Source organism: Streptopelia decaocto, assembly GCF_964273445.1.
Source record: "Streptopelia decaocto genome assembly, chromosome: 6".
Classification (NCBI taxonomy): Eukaryota; Metazoa; Chordata; class Aves; order Columbiformes; family Columbidae; genus Streptopelia; species Streptopelia decaocto.
In genome coordinates, this window is record NC_138660.1 from 59,835,789 (window position 1) to 59,856,350 (window position 20,562).

Consider the following 20,562-nt stretch of genomic DNA (forward strand, 5'->3'; position numbering starts at 1 on the left):
TGTATCCTCTGCATTTTATTAAAGGAGACAACACTTAACACTCCCAAGTTTCCATGGAGAATCTTTGGCTTCAGATCAAATTACAAGCTCTTCTGTCTTAAAAGGCACAATTTCTCAACTAAATTAACCTGACTCCAAACTCAAAGTAAGTGCCAGAGCTGAGAGAACAGAAGCAATCATCTTCATTTTCAGACACGGGTAGATCTACATATGCCAAAAACATTGGGACAAGGAGCAGTTGGTTACAGCAAATCATAGCAGATGCTGATCAAACCACATCATAAATAATTCTGTCCTTGCTGCAAAAATATTTAAAAAAAGAAGAATTTAAAAATAACCAGACTTTCTTTGTACTCAACAATCTGGAAAAAATATTCCAATTGACAGGCAGTTACTCCCAATTTTGCAATATAATTGAAATTTCAATATGACCTACAGGTTTCATAGATTTTGCATGTCCTAATAGCAGAAAAAGAGAGTGGAAATCAAGAAGGTAGCGATAAGCTCTAGCAAGCAGTAAATGGATAAGCTGATTCCCCAGCTTTCCACAAATTAATAGATCTAGCCTAGTAACTATCACATTTTAAGGACAGCTGAATCAAACAGCAATTTTTCACACCTAAAATGGCATCACAGCGCTTAACAATGGATAAGCTATAAAAAAAATTATCCTTTTCATGCCATTTCTGCGCAATGTGTTCTCATTCTTGACCAATACTCTAAATCACAGACTAATTAATGACTGATTGTCATTAGTTATGTATGTAGATTCTGATGGGCAACAATAGTTATGCTGGAAGTGAAAGAAATAGTTGAACCGGCTAGGAATAGTAGAGATCACTCTGGATCTGCCCTTGAACCAAATCCTTTAGTCTAACTACAATCAGAGGCTGCATCTGCAAATACTTTTGCAATGTCAGAATTTAACTAATGCATAAAACTTTCAGTAATACCAATTAATCTGGGTCTGATGTTTAACCTCATATAGGCGTTTATAGAAAAATACCTGTATTTGTAGGACATTGTGAGAAATATTAAAAACATTAAAAGCATACCACATTTCAAGACACATAAGCCCCATTTCAGCTAACACACATTTTAAACACACCAGTCCTGGCAAAAGCATTCTTACAGAAGCCATGTCCTCAATGCCACCTTCATAGTTACGTAAACTGATCAAAACTAAAGGCCAGATGCTGGGATAGAAAGAATGGGGAATGGGCCCCAGAAACAGAGCTATGGGGAAAGAAGGAGACAGGATGTGTGTTCCACACGTCTGAGACAACGTATTTCCTGAGCACATGCATAATTCTATTGCTGAGACATGAGCCTTGTTGTCTTGTGCAGGTAACTCAAGGCTATGTATGTAAAATACAGTAAAAATGGCTACCTAACAGAGAAACATCCAATGCAAACAGATAACGACCCTTTTCAGGCAGCAGTGTGCTCAATGTGTGCACATGGGTTGTGGATGCCTCATGTGCATTTGGCTCAAGTTTGGGAAAAACTCATTGACTTAAACTGGATTAGGACTTAAACTACTGTGTGTGGTTAGGAAAAGCATCGGTATTGTGTCAGGTGAGCTTTATTAAGTAAGTGGTATAATTTATAAAATCACAATCTAGAAGTCCCAGCCAGCAGAAGACTTTAAAATGTTGCTCCTCTATAGAAAACAGGATTTGCAAAACTTGGTTTGAATTCTTCTTACTTGTTTTTTTTTTTTTTGGTATGGTCTTATCCTAGTGCACATAGTAGCCTCCATATATATATATACACACCATACCTATGCTATACATACGTACTACATATGTACTATAAATACCACAAAGCAAAGCAATCCTTTGTGGTGACACTGGGAACCAGACAAGATATCATTGCACATTAAAACTGTATTAAACTAATTGAAAAATAGTTAAACATTGCTAATAAAACAAGATAAATAGTAAACATTAAAAGACAGAGACTTTCCAGTGTTCCATAAAACCACACCTTTCAGACAAATTAATTATTTGCATCATAAAAAAATGCTAACCATGAAAGAAAATATTCCAGAAGAAAGTAATGAGTAAAAAGCTTCAGGTGATTTTTTGATTACATTAAAAACAATTCCCATTCTTCATAAAATATGCAGAACTTTGCATCTTAAGTAGTGTGAGTTACCTTCAAAAAATTACTTTCTTTTTAATCTTGCAAGAAATGAAACCTTGATTGGGTAGGTAGATATTTGGAATATATCCAGAAAGCAAAAACGACAGCTATTCTCATGTTAGTGGCACAGCATCTGTCAAGAGTTTTCACATACCTTCAGGAAGATACCTTAAATTAAGCCAACATTGCACTTGATTTCAGAGATCAGAGTTAATATTCTGCAAACCCAAACTGGCTGCCTTGTTTATTTCATAGTTTCAATTTCAATAGCTGTAATTCACCTTGGCAAATAAACAGATCTATGAGGGGCTCGCCCTCTGAATGAATAATAAAATTTAACTTGTCAGGAGCTTCCTTTGCTTTGAATGAAAAACATTTCATTTCTTTGTAATGGTGTTGAATCTAAATCCTGTTACAAGAGACTTAATGAGCATCCCTGGAATAAAAACTAATGGAGTGTTCCAGATACGTGGCCACCTTGATGAACATTAGAATTACATCTGAGACCAGGTGGAAGAAAAGGAAGATACGCTATACAAAATATGTCTTCATTTGACGAGTAAAGTATTACTCAGTGATATTATACATTGTTAATAAACTTTCTTTATCTGAAACTATAATTTAATATTTATGTATCTAATTTACATGTGACAAAGTAGCATATTCTAAAATTAGAGTGTAACCAGCAAACTATTAACTACTAAAAACAATACCAAAACACAACCCAAACATATTTTAAGGAAATGATAGATACATTTTTGTACTGGGGAAAGATTTCAATTGCAGATATTGTTTTAAATACAGCTGCTAATTACATCTCAAAAAAATTCCTCAAGCTCATAAAGACTTTCTGCTTAGGGAGTCCTGGGTATATACATAAAGACCAAGAGTACACTACCAAAAAGTCCCTTATTGGTTACTAGTAGGTGCAGTAATAATAGTAAATGCTGAAATTGGGAAAAGAATAATTTTCAATATCAATGATATATGATGCACTAGACAATATATCCCCTTGGAGCAGAAACTAGAGAAAATATCGTGCCCTTTATTATCTCTGTGGTTTCTTATGTGTAATAATAGACAGCAAAAGAATTGCACTTATTGTAACATTGAAGTGTTAGGTTGCAGCTCACCTTTTAAAATATTAGTGGCCATAATACTTATGATATGTTGTGCATTATGCAAAGATGAATAAAGATGTGCATTTAAATTAAAAAACGAGCAACCACGTACAGAACCAACAGTGAGGCTTAACATAACAAACATGCACTAACTCTACACTTATGCAAAACTAATTTCTTCCAGGAAGCTGTAACCAACTGTTGACCTTCCACAAAGGTAAAGGTTTTGTCCCTTGGTAATATGTTTGGACTTTGCAGTCGAATTCCAGTTTATTAGCTCATTGTCTGTAAATGTGCTGTTCCAGTGTGATATCCTTTAGCTGCCCTTGAGCTTCTGCAGAATCTGCAATCTTACAGTCACTTTTATTTAAGGTTTTATTGAGCCACAAAGTAAGTCCCCTTCAGTACTACACAAATAGGCTTCCTTATTCGTCCTCTTCAGGTTCCTGTGGTAAAATTGGTGTCTCCTCCTTTAAACAAGCACTAAAAAACCCAAGGATTGTGCTGTAAAGGTGATATTTGCTTTTCTCAGAAGCAATGTTATGACCTTCATCCGGGTAGATCTAGCAGAGGAGAAGGGAAAAAAGAAAAAAAAAAGAGAAGTAAATGGCTTTTTTAAAGGCTTTTCAAATATTTAGGGGTCTAATCTTCTCTCTCTGATCTTCAAAATGTTTTAGATGACAACAGGATGATAACATTAGTTTTATGGCATCAAGAAAAGCTAATAAAACCCAAAGTAAAACTCATTCTCTTGAAATTTGACCTTAAATAAAGCCACCACTGGAGCAGGATCTGCAGAAGTGAAAAAAATGTATATTCTCAGCCATTGTGCTCGTAACTGGCACAATAGCTGGCATTTTCAATAGTGTCGAGGTATCCAAATCCCATTAATGTCAATAAGAATTAATTACCTTATGCTTTTAGGGACCTCTCAATATCCCAGCTTCTAAGTATTCAGTGAAGAACCTTTTTATTTGTATTTTAGCTTTTTTCCTATCTTATCTAAAGCCCATCATCTTTCTCTCCTAGGGTAGATGTGGGCATTTTTATCTCTTAATTCAAATTCCACTGGTAATTTCTCCTAAGTGAGGCTGAACAAAAATATGCAGGCTGAATGAAGAAATTCAGGCCACAGGATTTAGGATGAGAGACTTGTGGTGGTCTGAGGCAAAAAGCTTCAGCTGCTTCCTCAAACTCAGGTTATCACAAGGTTGAGAACAGTTCTATTGGGTTCTTCTGAGCCACCTCTGTCATTCCTGCATCTTCCTCTCTCCGTAGGCCTTCACATCACCTCTAGCTGGGACCGCAGGGACAGCTGGAACAGATCCTACCCTGCTCAGATTTTATACTGATAGTCCTTTTCCATTAACAAGTGATGATGACACCATTGTCAACACCCCCTCCCTGACGTGAGCTCATACGCTTCAGTGAAAACTACAGGTTCACTTAAGGTTCAGTAAGGTCGAGGTTGGCAATGTGTAACATCAGAGATACTTGGAGGAGTTACCCAAAATCATGTTGAAAATAAGGGGAAATTACTTTCATGTGACCCAGTATTTTTTAGGTAAAAAGGGACTAAAGGAGTGATATCCCCATATTACAAAGAGTGTATGTGGACTCTAAAGCACTTTGTCTAGTGTTGTAGGATAAAGAGGTGGAAAAAAGAGGAAGAGGAGAGAGAGAAGAAAGAGCCCAGAAGAACAAGATATAGTTCTTGACATCAATTCTAACAGTAAGAAAAATAAGATTAAACAGAATTCTAACTGCAAATTGTGGTAATATTGGTGTGTTGTCATAGGGAGGGTCCTTCTCAGAAAAGAAATAGCAATATGAGGTTAAATGTTAAACTGTATTTATAGGACATGTCACAGCAGCACATACCTGCATAGTGTAATTAACTCCATCTTTTATTAGATGTTTAATTAGTTCTGCTGAATGCTGAAAGTGGACTTTAGCTGCAAGACAACAACATTTAGATGTTATTAGAAAAACCTACGCTAATATAAAATACTTATCTGTTAAAACAGCTTCGACTGAAAATATTTTCAACCTTTGTAATTACTGAATCTGCAGCTGACTGGTTCTGGTCAGAAGCCCCACCACAAACAGTGACACAGGGAGTAACAGTGGAGGTTTCGGAGCAGGAGCTGGAAGCCCCAAGGAATCCAAGCTTTCTGGGCATTTGGTGAGGGCTCCTCTCTCTACCCTTGATTTACACACACTGCAATAGTTCAGAGGTGTGTAAAACCATTCTGTTTGAACATCATGACAGTTTATAATTGTGTTAAAGGAAAGTACATTGGATTTTCTATTGCTTCCACAGGGTTATTGCAGCCCATACTTCTTTAAGTAATGGGCTTTCTGTAACATATCAGTAACTTAATCTTGTGTGGTAAAAACAGGCAACTTTATTACCATGTCCTAACTCTGCAGAGGCTGCAAAAGGGCTGGGCAGTGTCACTAGATGTGATATTAAGCAAGGGCAGCAGGCAATCAGAGCCCTAGTGCTGAACACCCTGTATTGCTCAGACATCTATCAGAGTCCCAATTCCCTTCAGCGCCGAGTTCAGAGGGCTAGAAATTGCTGCTGCCTTTTACAATCAGCAGAGTCTGAGACCCTCATGCCTACTCAGTCACCCAGTATATCTCCTCTGCCCCTCTCTCCCCTGCTCTGGGAAGAAACGCTGGACGTTGGGATTGCACTTGGGATCCATAACACGGGTTTGAGAAGTTATACCGGGGTGACAGGCTGGTGGGCGCCATCCTCACTGTGCGGTTGCGCATGTAGGCACCCTAACCTCAGCCTTTGTCAGTGCGAGGGACTCATCCCTCCAGACTGAGGAGTAAGAAACTCTGTGTTATCCCACATTCACTAGGAAAATGCCAGGGAAAAAAGTAGGCATGTCAATCTGTACAGAAGAGTTTGTTGCAGCACTGTAATTTGTGCCTGCATCAAAGCTCGTTCTTTAGACCTACACCAGTTAAGAAAGTTCAGAAAAGCATACTGCAGTTAAATTTAAATTTGTAATTGCAAATTATCTTTTGATTGACACATCTTATGATTCAATTTAAAGTATCAGAACTTTGTTTTACTCATTCTCTGTCTTAAACTACTGCTGAAAGTATTGGTGCTATTAAAAGGCTCCCCATAGCTTCAGCTTCAGGTGCTTTGGCACTACCTTTTAATTAATTCGCTGGAAAGTTTAACTTCCCGTTTTGTGCTGTACTTCACCAACTATACTGATAATTCTTTCTTCAATTGCAGAATCTCTATGAATTTAAAATACCATGAAAAATGTATGTTGTTCTATTAATAATTCATATAATAACTTTCACTAGCAAGACGGTGGTCCACAAGATTTAAACAAATTAGAACATACAGGTACAAATATTCAGCAAAGTGTCATCAGTTTACAGTTAGAAGTGGCAATTGAAATAAAATAAAAAGTCCTATCAGAGGGATAATAAAACAAAAAATATACTTGCTAGGTGCGTGCCTAACCTGTCTCTGAATGCCTGGCTATTTAAAAACTCTGTCTCCAAATGTAATTGTGTCTGTAAATACTTACTATCAGCTGTCCCATGAACTATTAGCAAATTCGCTTCTTTTAAACCATGAAGATTGTGTAGTACGCTGGACACCTAATAAACAAACACACACAAAGGTGTAACTGAATTGCATTTTAAGAGTAAAACTGCCATATTAAGTTACTTGTTTATAGTAACTTACCTGATAGGTATGTTCCTCTTTTGATGGAATACCAAGGTATCTTTCTGAAAAAGCTGATGCTGTGAAAGTAAAAGCAAAAACTTGTGACTTCGTCAAAATTTGTTTTAAAAATCATCAGCTTATTATTTATTATTATTTTAAAATGGTTAGGAAAAAAAACAAACACAAAAACGCCAGCTCATTGAAGTAACCTGGTCTGATAGCCTGTGCCCAGTAAATACCCATACAGAATCAAATACTCTGACTGAATGATGACATGGTTGACATTGGAAGAAATTCACTGTTAACCTTAAATTCATTCCTATTTTAAGTCTTGATTCAGGCTGATATACCCGAAGGATTCTTAGGAAATGGGGTACCTGATTGAATTTCAGTGGGAAATGGGAAATAACACTCCTTCGCAAATATCAGTGGTGTTAATAATAATATATCTGTTGCACATTTTGGTAAACTTTCCCAGCATTAGCATTTAAAGAAGAGAATGAGACAGTGAGGTGAAACCTATGGCTACCTTGTCTGTCCTTAGTTAAAATGAGTAGCAGGTCCATGAATAACAATATATTTTTAATAGACTATCACACAGGTGAAGGGAAGGGAATACTCACCATACCACTTCATATCTGTAATTGGTGCCACCACAGCTCCACATTTGAAAGGCCGTTCACTGGATTTCAGGACCATTGATGTAATGTAGCCACCGTATCCCTAACAACAGAAATGATATGTAGATATTTATTGGTTCATTTGTCTTTAGCAACAACAAAGTTAAAGGCCATTGTGCTAATCCAATGGTGTAATTTTACAGTATGGATTAATATCTGCAAGAATTGCTTCTAAAGGAAATGTAAACCTACACTTAAGAGTGAATAAAGATACAGTTTGACCTGGTCATGGTCTTTAAACTATGCAGTTAATATTAACAAGTATACTTCGGCTTAAGCTCCATTACTCTACCATGAAATACTAGCCTATAGGTAGTAAAAGATTTGAAAATTACAGAAAAAACAAACTTCAACCAAAGGAAAGGCTTTGGGGAACATAGCCTAGACAGGAAGATTTGTACTCAGTTTTTAATATATTAAATGTAGATATTTGCTAGTTACCAAGCCACACTAAGCATTTTGCTGACAGGACAGAGAGTACAAGAATGGGGGAAACCTGTGACCCAATTTCAGTTTGTCATTCCCTGACACTTGAACCTTCACAGATTTAATCCTATTGCTATTAATGAGGTTTCTGCTACAGCACTGTCAGATATCCCACAAAGAGGTACAGATCCTGCACTGTTTTGCAGAACTAAAAGCTGCATGCAGCCACATTGCTCTATATTATGCTCTGTATTATTTTTGTTGTTGTATTTTGTTTGGCACAACACCCTTAAGGAAGAAGTTATCCCATGACAGGGAAAAGAAAAATGTATACCACCAACCAACCCCCCAAAAGAACAATGTGCGTCAAATGGTCATAGAGTTTTCTCATGGACTTTTTTGAATCTTGCCTGCTCCTGTTCTTCATGTCTAAATATTTAATGAATAGATGGTTTCTATGGAAGAACAGGAATATTTGAAAATCCTTTAACCTTAGTTAAGAAAAATAAGCAAAGAGGAGTGCTCTTCAGATTCAACCTATAGTAAATGCGAACAGACACACTGAAGGAAACACAGAATAAGAGCTGGATTTTCAAGGTAGTGTGAGGAACTGAGTCATCTCTTTCCCATAGAAATTCCATCCCAGAAGGCCAAGAGCTGCCCAGAATTGTCCATGCACAGGAAGAGATTTTGCCTAAGAAAGAATTTTGGAGTGGGCACCAATAACTTGTATAACTCAAAGAGTTTAAGAGAATAGCAACTTTCCTCTGCCTCTGGGTCTCTACTTTTGGTTTTAATATTCTGTTTGTATCTTTCACAGTAGCTTCGCAGCACAATTTTAATCCTGGGATGGCTATTGCAAGGTTATTTATTATTTATGCCTTGTATTCATTAAGAGCTTGTTTAGTTCTCCTGGGAAATTCTTTCCTTTGTGCTCGTGCCCTCGCTTCCAGCCAGGCTTTCCAGGACAAAAACATTACCAAGCGAGATCACATTTTTAGAAACACTTCACAATGACAATGCAGAAGAGCGTTCGTATGTTCTGATGCAAGGATACATGGTGCCTCACTCGTTGTTCGGATTTCTGGTGGTTACAACCTAATTGCCGTATTTTCAGGAAGGCGGTTGGCTGTAAAGTTGCAACTTATTTTCAAGCTCTCTTTCTACTTCCACGAAAAAAACCCCACAAACTACATGAAAACACAATTTGCTGTCTAACAGTTTCAAAAGGCCCTTGGATCGCGCATTGCTTGGGCTTGTACCCTCCCAGAGGTGAGCGAGGGGGCACTGGGAGATTGCCTGGCAGTTAGAAGCAGAGATTTTCCACACTCCGCCCTTCTGGTCAGTCTTCTTACTCTTGTGCCTAGTTCACATTGCTGATTGTGACAAGAGATGTATTTCCGTGTAGTTCTAAAACCTACATGAGACTACGCATGAGCCCAACTTTATGAGACCAGCATTAAGCAATTCCAAAACCATCTTATTTTCAAGCAGAGTGCACATCCTATTTCTATGACTAAGCCAAATTAATGCATAGAAAAAAAAAATCTTCCTATCAAATTGTTGTACATAGTAGAAAGGAAATGAGTTTTAAAGAGATTTTAAATTGACTCTAAAATAAGCAAAGTGGAGGCAAATACAATTAACTCTAGGAAACTGTTAAATAGACTTTTGTTTCCTGATTCTAAAACTGACTTAATAATTTTACGAATTTTTGTTTGACAGCAGAAAACAACTCAGAGGTTAACTTGGAAAGGGTAAATTTCCCTGAATTCAAAGCAGCACCAAAGCTTATCAAATTTCCCAGTTTTTGCTCTTGGCTTTCTCATATTTCCCCTTCTAACTCCTCAATCTTTCTTTCAGAAAATAAATGCAGGAACACCAAAATCACTATTTTGTGAAAGAAAAAAGTCGTCTTTGTGGCTGCCTTTGGCAGATATGCAAAACCATGTTTACATTAATGCTCTACAATAACTGACTCATCACTTCACCATCAGGTTAAGTGTCCTGCCCAAGGCCATGGAACAAGCCAGTAGCAAAGGGGATGGGAACTACAGGTTTTGATAGTGGAAAGTCTGCTGCTCTTATAACTGATGACTGAGAGGTTTGTCTTGGTATTTGACCAGAGTTTGTTAGTGCTTTGAGGTCAAAGGCACAAAACATCTTTTTCAAGAAAACACTTTTTAAAAATAATAGTTGCGCATGCTAGTTCATAGAAGAAGTAGCAATTATGTGGTGTGTCTAATTGTTGTTTTTAACAGACGTCAGTAAAATGCTATTTAGTTTGTTACTAAAGGTTAAGCCTTTGCCTTGTTCTGTCTCATGCCAGAGGCATCAACATGCCACACGGTGAAGCCAGCTGACATAACAGCAATGGCAAGATTTCTAGCATATGTCGCGAAACTGAAGTTGTTGACAGTACCAGAGGGTTGTAACTCAGCTAAACTTACAGGGTCAGTAAGACATTCAGATAGAAAAGCTGCACTGGAAGGCCACTGTCAATTTAACTGCAGCGCAAATGTAGAAGTGCAAGAAACAAGCTTTTGCAAAAGCTAAGGCCATATTAAACATTTCTGAGGAAAGCAGGTTTTTTAAACAAATACTTTCTCCTACAGATTCTGAAACACAAATACTGCAGTACCATAGAACTGATCTGATAGATCTCAAACACCCATTCCGAGAGTAAAAAATAATACACAGAACTTACAGTAAATTATATAAAGGTTTTTTCCCCTCTTTTAATAACTAGAATTTTCTTAGGAAAACAGATAAAAATATTTGTTTATGAACTGATAGGGTTTTCTTTAAGAACCATGATGATACATTCTGCACATTACCTTTCCAAATATACTCAGCCTCTTAGGATCAATAAAGGGTTGTTTCAATAGTGACCTGCAAGGAAAAAAGTGTTGTATTTTGGGTTTTTTTGTGATAAAATGGTGAATTTTACTTGTTGAATCAAGTATGTAAGGAAAATTGTTTGTACAGTAAGGAATTGTCATACATGCAGATCAGGCAGAAGAACAAATTATACCAATAAAAGTATTATTGCACTGAGAAATGTGATTTGCTTTCTAATTCCTTCTCGATATGGCAAACAGCTGGTATTGAGCTCATCTCATCTAACTTTAGATATCTGAATTTGAACATCTTGTCTAAATTGCCCATTTACATCTGCTCTTCAGTTAAAGGAGAGCAGAGAGACACCCTCAAACAGCCATTCTTTCCCACCCATGTTGGAAACCTCTGTCAGTGTGGGGAGAATCACCCTCCAGAAATACCAGGATTTCCCACTGAGTGTAGCTTAAATGACTGGCTTTGACCAGGTGCCTAGTCTTCCACCACCTAAAGGATGGTAAAATGAATGCAATTTCTTGAATCTAGATAATTATCCAAATAATTAATTCTCTCATCAAGGCCATTAATCAGCAATAGTGAATTTTATATAGGAAGACAGAATAACCTCAGGGCAAAATCCAACTGCTTTTGAGAAGACAAAACCAGCCACAGTATCTTCTCTCAGCCAAGGGCAACTTCCCTTTTTCCCCATGCAGCACCATCCACATGTAATTTAGCCTAAAACATCTTAGTGGTTCAGTAGCGAGCTCAGTTCTCACAGCCCAGTGTATGGCCTGCTCCTGATGGCCCTTTCACAAGGGTCACCTTGAGTTGCTTTGCTCAACGCAGCCCATTCCTGACCAGCATGAACATCAGGAGACCTATTGCCCAGGTATGTCATGTCAGAGACAGCTGCCTACTCATGCAATGGTTGAAGCATCAATCCCTTTCAAAAGAAGAAAAAAACCCCCAACCTCTGGCTTAAAATCTGTGTTTCCTTGAGAATCCCTAGAAAAAGTCTATCCAGACCTTGGTATCAGCCATTTTGGCACGTGGACCCTGAATAAAGAGTGTTGTCAAAGCCATGTGGGATTACACCACAAATGGAAATGACTTTTATCTGCAGCTAGTGGATTTATATCAGTCTAAGAATGATAAAGCAAATGAGAAATAGCAGGTATTTGCCCAAATTTTGCTCTGATTTACCCCATTATAATTCCATTTACTTTGTATGATTATTCCAGAACTCTGTGGTGGAAATGAGAGTAGTATCCTATTGTATAGGCCTAAAATACTGTGACACAAACGCAGCTAAACATTAACATGTGCACTGCAAGAAATTTTCCTTAGCAATATAGACATGTACAAATTAGCTCAGATAGCATATTTACATTGCACACGGAAGAACAGCTTTATCAAAGAGAAGCAACAACACAAAAAGCAAACTCCTCTTTGATCTTTTATTTGCTGGTTATAATGAAAATGTTATTGTTTCAAAATTTTCAACTGCATTAAAAGTAAACATTAATGGCATTCACAATGCAAAGAAAACATTATGAGCAGCTTGAGTTAAAAATGTTCGTTCATCAGACAAGGTAAAAGAGAAGAAAAGTTTGCACATACGTACTCTACGGCTGCTATTTGGTCCTTCACTTCCACTGATCCTAAGCCTCGGTGGACCTCCTGGAGAATCTTAAGGCCTTGAAATCCACTCCCTCTGCCATCAAATCGAGCTACGATGACATTATCAGAGTTGACAAGCACTGAGTCCCAGTCAATGTGAAACTTATCTGTAACCAACTGGCTGCCTGGAGCTTCATCACTGCAAATACCAACACACCAGACACAAACGAAGACTATTGACAATGTGATGCACTTTGCCGTTCTCCGATATTTTATTTAACCTAGCTGGCAGAGTTCAGTCAGTTACGGAATCCTGTTGAATTATCATCACTTCCATCCATACCGCCACATTACCTAGTGCTGGTATCCCTCCAGTAGTAGTAAGCAAAAGAGTTTCTTTAACTTTATAACCGCTATGTTGCAGTGTTGCCAATACCTGAATATACTTCACAGAAAGAAACAGAAAACTGAGGCATGTAGTGCTGCTTATAGGTTAATAAAGTGAACAGAAAAAAATAACATAATCACTAATGGCTAGCTCAGTTTTGAGAAGGCTCATGTAGAATTTAAGTCACACTAAGCAGACATAAGGAAAATTAATCGGTATCCTGAATATGATTTTGTAGGATATATAATACTATTAAGAAAGATGCCATCTTAGAAAACAAAAATAATTGCATTATTGTATCCTTGAATGGATTTTTTTGAAATTGGGTACAAAGAAGACTAAAATACATATTGGAGAAAATTATATTTTCTCCATCCAAATTCAGAGCAAGAAATGGATGCCGGCAGGAGTGATAAGTTTATTTTATGACTAAAAAAAGGTGCTTTACAGCAGAAAAGGTGGAATAGAATGGGGAAATGCAGCTTCTAGAGGAACAATAAACATTTTTTTGTTGAAGCCAAATATATTCTTTTCCTTCCAAAGAAAATAAAATGTCATTTTTAAAAGGGAAGCTTGTCATTATTTTTCCCCCAAGATAAACACAGAGAGCAGGCTACCATAAAGTTGTACAAAATGTGAAATACTTCTATGCATGCTGCATCTGTCAGTTGAATGCAAATTAAAATGTAAAAGTGTCTGTGCTGGCTGTATGGAAATTAGATTGGACAGTGTCTGTGGGAATATCCTGTCTTAGGTGAAAGAAAGATGAAGACAGAAATTATTATTTTGCCAAAGAGACTTCTATAAACCTGGGGGTAGGAAAGAGAGATAAAAATCTCCTACAATAACTACTGTCTTGTATGGACAACAATTTGCTGATACAATATCTAGTTTTGGCTGTGGATAACACAGACCATCTTCAAGGTAATCTCTATATCAATTAGTAAGCTTATGATGAACATATATGTTCTCAAATTCAGACTGATCTACCTATGTAGTTGCTATATCATGTACTAAAATCAAGATTACTTGATTATTGACTCAGGCACAACATGTTATGCTTGATTCACCATTATCTTGTGCATCAAGTTTTTACTTGGCTTTATAAAAATAAAGGAAAGGCATTTTTTTTTGGTTTGGTTAACCAGTTCAGTTGTGATTATGTTAACTGCCAACAGTGCAGAATGATTAATTTGGAAACACTGATTGTCAAGTTGACTCTGCAGAAAACACATTTTAGAAGTATATTATCATTATTATTTACAATAAGAGCAGGAGCAGAACAATTCTTTCAATTTCTGCTTGTTGTACAGAGCAAGGTTTCAGAATTCAGCATTCTACACGGACATAGATGTTTTCACAGACCTTTTACCACTGCTTCCAATAGTAGAAACCTCAGACCAGTTACGGGTTTTTTTTCTAAGTTCTTCCAACTTTCCACAATAAGATAATATGTCAGAATCCTTGTTTGACTAGCTATCTTTCCAACAGTTTAACGCACCCCACACAAGTGAAAAAATCATGAGTCAGCCTACTTCCCTCCCACCTAACACAAGAACAAAACAGTGTTCACTTTTGTTTTACACGTTATATACCTAAGTATTATACGCATGCGTATGTGTTTCTATGTATATGTTATGTATCTAGACACTTGGGAATAGGGGAAGAATTGTTATATTCGTAAGCCTTTCTCTATTAACAGGAAGTGCTTAAAACCAAAAAAGGGTTTTAAATGTAAGATGATTCCCTCAGATAATTTCTTCTATTAAGAAAGGAACAAGAAGAACTTCAGCAAGTTTCTCAATGGGCGAGGATGGTCAGTGATGTTTTCCCAAACTCCTTCTCTGGAGGGCACAGCCGGGCTACTTTTAGGCTCGGAATTTAAACACTACACATCTTCCTCTCCTGCATGATGGGTTGTTTGACGTATTGCTTTTGGAAGCAATTTTCCAGTGGTTAATCTATTTCAAGAATGTCCACAGTAGTAATCTGTGACAAGCATTTAAAGCTATTTCCATTGAGGTACATGTCAAAATTCCCATTAGCATCAAAAGGTCTCTTTACTCTTTAGCTGCTGCTATAAAATGATACTGATTATCTGAGGTGTGCTTCTGTCCTCCACAGAGAGACAGCATATATTCTATGCACCATTTAGGCCCCACTTTTAACCTTTTAAGTGGGGCTTCTGCAAGGTATTTATCCTTTGTGCAACTTTGAATATCACCCCAAGGGCTCTGTAACAAAGTGAGTTTGTCACTACAGCGCAGTAATAGATGCACAGCCTGATTTGTGAAGTTTGTCCTGGGACTGCAGCTACCTCAAAGGTCAGGTTTTGTTTTATGCTCATCACTACTTACAGCCTAATTACAATTAACTACTGTTCTGTGGTATTCTCTTCATAGAATTATTTCTAGACCCCACTAGTAAGCCTGGAAGGAAGTCTGTGCCATGTATGCTTGAGTGTAATACAAATGCAGAAGTTTTCTTCCCACCTGGCTCTGGATGGCCATAAGGGAACCACCGACTAGTCAAAGCACTACAGCAAAATCAAAGCCATCACTGACAGGTCTATGTGAATCCACGGGCTCTTCAACATCCCTCAAGGGTTCCTTAAGGAGCATCATCTCCAGAGTCAAACATCAAGAGCGAAATTCTTCCCGATTCATTTTTTTTTTCTTTTTAAGTGACAGCATTTCTACTTTCTCTATTTTATTTTTTGCTCCTGACTTTCAATGTTCAGAGCTGTCTTGTACGTGCCTTCAACAGCAACTATACTCAGATTATGAGCCCACCGTGGCAGTGCAACTGCTGATGACTTGGTCATCCTGCTGAAGTTCACCGTTGAGGTACCATTTAAATAGACAGAAGCCATCAATAATAAACTAATATCATTGACCTTAGTGGGTAATTTGTATGCTTCATGCAAGGCAGTCACATACATCTCAGACAGTTTGGAAAAAGGGGCAGCTCATCTTAAGTTCATATATTGCTGAAAAGGGAAGAATCTGTTCTTTCAGATTCTATAACTAAAAGCTTAAACTAAAGTCTCTGTTCATGACTTGAGTTACAGCCTACAGAGGATAATGTAGTGTTACCAGAGAGGCTGCTGCTGTACTCTGAGCAATACTCCTCTGCCATGCTGCTATCATGACTGCAGCAAAATTTATTCCAGGTTTTGCACCACTTAAAAACTAAGTGGCAAGATTTTAAATAGGAAATTTAGAAGTTATAGGGCTGACCAAGCAGCGGGGGAAACAATTTTAAAAGACATATGGCAACTAACTGCTATCATCACTGCTTAACTTCCAGTACATCTCTTCTGTTTCTGCACAACAGTGGATTTGATGCAGCATATGGAAAAGGTATCTTGATAGCAAATATGTCAGAAAGACTACAACTCCACAGATTAAATCTATGCAAAGAAATATTACTAATAAATGTCATCTTTTGCTTGTGGTGAAACTGAGTGGGGAAAGAAGACCATTTTGCAAAAGTAGTGTAATAGAAAAATCTACATCATTTCCAGATCTTATAAGCATCTCTTTCACAAGCATCAGCTTTGAAGCACACCCATCACTACAGGTAAAAACTCATGGAACTTGAATAGCTTCAAACACTGAGGACAAAAAATTCCAGATGTTTTCTCTCTGTTCATATAGTTTGTTCAGATATAGCAGACTGCAACTGAAAAAAGATCATGTGTTTACAACTCCTCCCTGCAGATATGGTCAAACAAATGAACACATCACCAGAAGTGATTCCATTACCAGGGTAGAATCATGCCATAAACATGACTGAAATAGATAGAATAATACAAAAAATAAAATGATCATTCTTAAAATATCTTTCTGAAACCCTTGAGGCTGAAGACTTTAAAAATGCGATTTTGAGAATATGAGATGTAACACTGTCCTGCATCCTCAGAAAAGGAGGTGAAGTTTTGAATCTCCTCGTCTTTTTCTGAGGAAGATTAAATGAGCATTTTATTCATGCAGCATGATGTGTTCTGCTGTGAGAGGAAATGGGGGTAGGGGAGTCTGAAAGAAGAAGGATCGTAGATCAGCTATTTTCCAAGCCTTTTGTGGGGACACAACTGAAGAGAAAGGGAGCGAGCAGGTCCGTCACTGCCCAGAGCATCAGAACCGCTACTGCAAATGAAAAAGCTCAAGTAACCCTCCAGTCTAACCCTCTTCTAGCCTAAGATATATGAATTTTCCCTCTGGGCCCTGAAAAATATTACAAAGTTTGAAGAATGGGGAAGAAAATCTAAAAGAGCAAACAAATACTTTGATGTAACAGAAACACAACTGAGCAGTGAAATATTGCCACACCAGGCAGAGGCTGAATGAACATGGGCATTACATGGATGGCTTGCAAAACATTTAGTGCATCGTTCACACAACTCAGGGATCCCCAAAAAAGTGAACTTTGCAGCTGTTTTACAGCAGAAGAACTGGCCAAACAAAAAGGGCTTCAGGGATGTCCTCCATGCAAACATACTGCAAAGTAGTGGAATTCACCACATATTTTTACAATTCACCATGTATCCAAGCATTGTTTCTTCACTTGCAACAGCTGCCAGTTAGAACAAGTAATATACTTTACAACAAATGAAAGGCACACAAGACAGCTATTAATACACAAAGTGTTACCGTACTTCAGATCTCGAGTATTTCCCAATACTTACATTATGCCTCTCTACATTTCTAGTCTTTTAATGAGTTATTCCCGAAGCTGTAGAAAAATCTTCGCTTCCAACCCTACTGTCTCATCTTGCTATCAGTCCCGAGAGTGTATTAACTGGAGGCATAAACAGGTTTGTTTGCCTGTGCAAGGCCTAAAACTTTCATCATTCAATAACAGGTGAAGTGATTCCTGTTTATTGCCAAAATATAAGAAAACAAGTAAACAAGCAAACAGAAACCTCTTGGAGACAATTCACTATTACCTTGGTGAATACTTGTTGTTTCTTTCCCCCTCAAAGATCAGAACAATCTCTCCACTAATTCAGGTTTACAATAACCACTTACATATTGGACAACTTTAAATGGCGTTAAATAACAAATGTTGACATTAAAGATACATTTTCTACAGATTTTGAAGGAATGAGCTTAATTATGTTCAAGAAAAAATAAAGAATGATTATCACCTCTCATTTTATTATCTGGATTAAATGACAGAGTCTTAATAATTGCCTATGTGTTATCAAGGAGTGTATCTTCCAACTTTTTTAATAAGTAAGGTGAACCATGAGAAAATCAAGGATCTGAAATTTAAACTTTGATCTTAATTATACAAAAAAGAGATAATAATCCTTCTATCAGGCAATTATTGTAACCCTCTCTAATCTACAGCTGCCCTGTAAGCATTATATCAGAAGGAAACTGAGTGTGAAATGTGTTAGTGGTTTAAGGAGAACAAATGGAAGAGAGTGTTATAATCTGTTTAGCATTTTATAGCCTATGCATCACAACTCTGGAAAGAAAAACAGTGCTAGCTGGCATTACCAGTTTCTACATTAGACCTATCTGTTAGGCAGTCCAGCCATACAGATGGACATAAATTTTAACATAGCAATACAATAATCTCCTATTTGAGTGCTTCAGCATGCTCTGCAACTACTCATGGATGAATCTTCACAAAATCCTTATGATGAAGGTTACAGGATATTCGGGGCCTGTTCCTTAAGCTGAGCTTGTGTCTACATGGAGCTGTACTGAGTTCACACCAAGGCTTCACACCAGGACCAGAACCCTTTGGTACAGTCTCTCTGGCAGGATTCAGCCTTAACACTCAGACACATGGGTGCCATATGCTGGCAGGTCAAATTTATCTGTGGGCATCCTTGCAGGAATACAGGAGCCTTATTACAGTCAAACACTTTTAACATGGTTACTAGCTTTCAGTGATTTGAAAAAAAAATACCAAATAATATCAAACTTTCTCCCCTTTTTCCATTTCTAACTTACTGTGATTATACCCCTATTGATCCAGAGAGCACATGAACACCACACAGAAGTTGCTGCTGAAAAAACAGAGTAAAATTATGAACCTCAGCCACCAAAACCCCACTGCATTCTGAGACAGTGAAACCAGTCACCAGTGCAAAAATCCTGCAGACAGAGCTGAGACCACACAGGCAAACCAGGTCCTAGCAAAGTATATGACACAGGGAAGGTCAGTCTCCACCAGAGGCCTGGAGTGACTCTGAAGCTATCACTGCAGCCAAACAGCCAGTCAGAGCCTGTTAGATCTTATACACCATATTTATTTACCCTTTCGCTTAGAGGACAAAGCCTATGTACACTTAGAAGCTCCTATGCACTTAGAAGCTTATATGCCATTAGAAGCTTATATGCACTTAACTAGGCATTTAATTTGCACTGCAGAGACATATTAAGTGAATTTCAGGTTTAAACTCACATTCGCCTTTCCTTCCCTCCCTTCCCTCTCTTTTTCTTAAGTCCTTGTCAAATTGCAGTGTTAGTGATATGGAAATCAAAAGCCACTTCATATCCGCAAATACTTAACTTTTCCAGATATATATTTTCTCTTTACATACATTTAAATATATGTTGCCTGGATCAAGATGTTATATAGAACATACAACTAAACCAACACTCTTACCAAGAACATTGGCAAGAACTCTTTTTCAGATTTTCAGGAGCTGGAATATAATGATAATTTTATCATGGCTGAGAATGTAAGCAGGGAAGTGGGTGTAGCTGAACAATATGAAAGACAGTGCTTGTTATCAGCCACTAATACAATTCCTGTTTATCACTTCTAGCAGTAGGAATAGGGGTAATTTCTCAGTCAGCCCCAACAGTCCCTTTGCCTGGGACTCAGGAAAATCAAATCTCCTGGAAATGATACCACATATACAATTAATCAGTGTTTCCTGTAAAAGCTACATGTTCTTCTTGGACTGGATTTTTTTTTTAATGTAGTACTTCTGATAATGAAATAAACTGTCAATTTGGAGTTGTGTAGGTTAACAAACTACCCTCTGCACACATGCAGATTTCCCATACTTCTTTCTCAAGAGTGAGGCAGAATTTATTAGGCTCCAATTATCATCCCACAGGGTAACCTCCCATAACTTCAGTGACAGTTTTCAGTTTTGTATCTCATTTGAGGACATCTTTAACTCAAAAAGGGATTGCTGGCAACCTTAGCTTAAAGTCTGCAAAAAGCTGCTGAAGAAATATAACTTATTGCTCTCCTAGGGAAGAGGGGGACACAACATAACGCATGTCACGTCACATGAGCCAGGACAGATTTCAAACCTTCGGTTTCATAATTTCATTAGTGTGTAAGGTTTTCTGAAACTAATTGCTATTAGAGCTAACACTGAGAATTCAGTATTGCAATGGTAAGGATTTGACTAAAAAGGAGCAAAGCCTCCATATTGTAAATGTAGATACCACAATCTGTATTCATAAGTGGATGAATTTCCTTTTTATCCCATACGCACATCATAAAAACCTAAAATAATTATAAAACATAGCTTTACATTATGACTTGGCCACATTACTCGCTCACTGGGTACTTACAACTTCGGTAACTTTAAATTCAGACTTTGCCTCAATACTGTTCTTGGTTATTTCAACTCTTGATATCCGA

General features: G+C 37.5%; 1 protein-coding gene across 1 annotated transcript in view; it reads right to left on the reverse strand.

The window, feature by feature from the left end:
- Nucleotides 1–1,557: 1,557 nt before the first annotated feature.
- The window catches only part of DPP10 (dipeptidyl peptidase like 10), a gene marked incomplete at its 5' end in the record, with an annotated part of 220,898 nt that continues 201,893 nt past the window's right edge, over nt 1,558–20,562 (reverse strand). Inside the window, 7 exons of the mRNA XM_082055996.1 lie at nt 1,558–3,832; nt 5,151–5,224; nt 6,839–6,911; nt 7,000–7,058; nt 7,605–7,704; nt 10,925–10,979; nt 12,553–12,747. Coding sequence (XP_081912122.1) covers nt 3,695–3,832; nt 5,151–5,224; nt 6,839–6,911; nt 7,000–7,058; nt 7,605–7,704; nt 10,925–10,979; nt 12,553–12,747 — 694 coding nt within the window. The 3' untranslated portion in view covers nt 1,558–3,694. The remainder of the gene's footprint in view (nt 3,833–5,150; nt 5,225–6,838; nt 6,912–6,999; nt 7,059–7,604; nt 7,705–10,924; nt 10,980–12,552; nt 12,748–20,562) is intronic.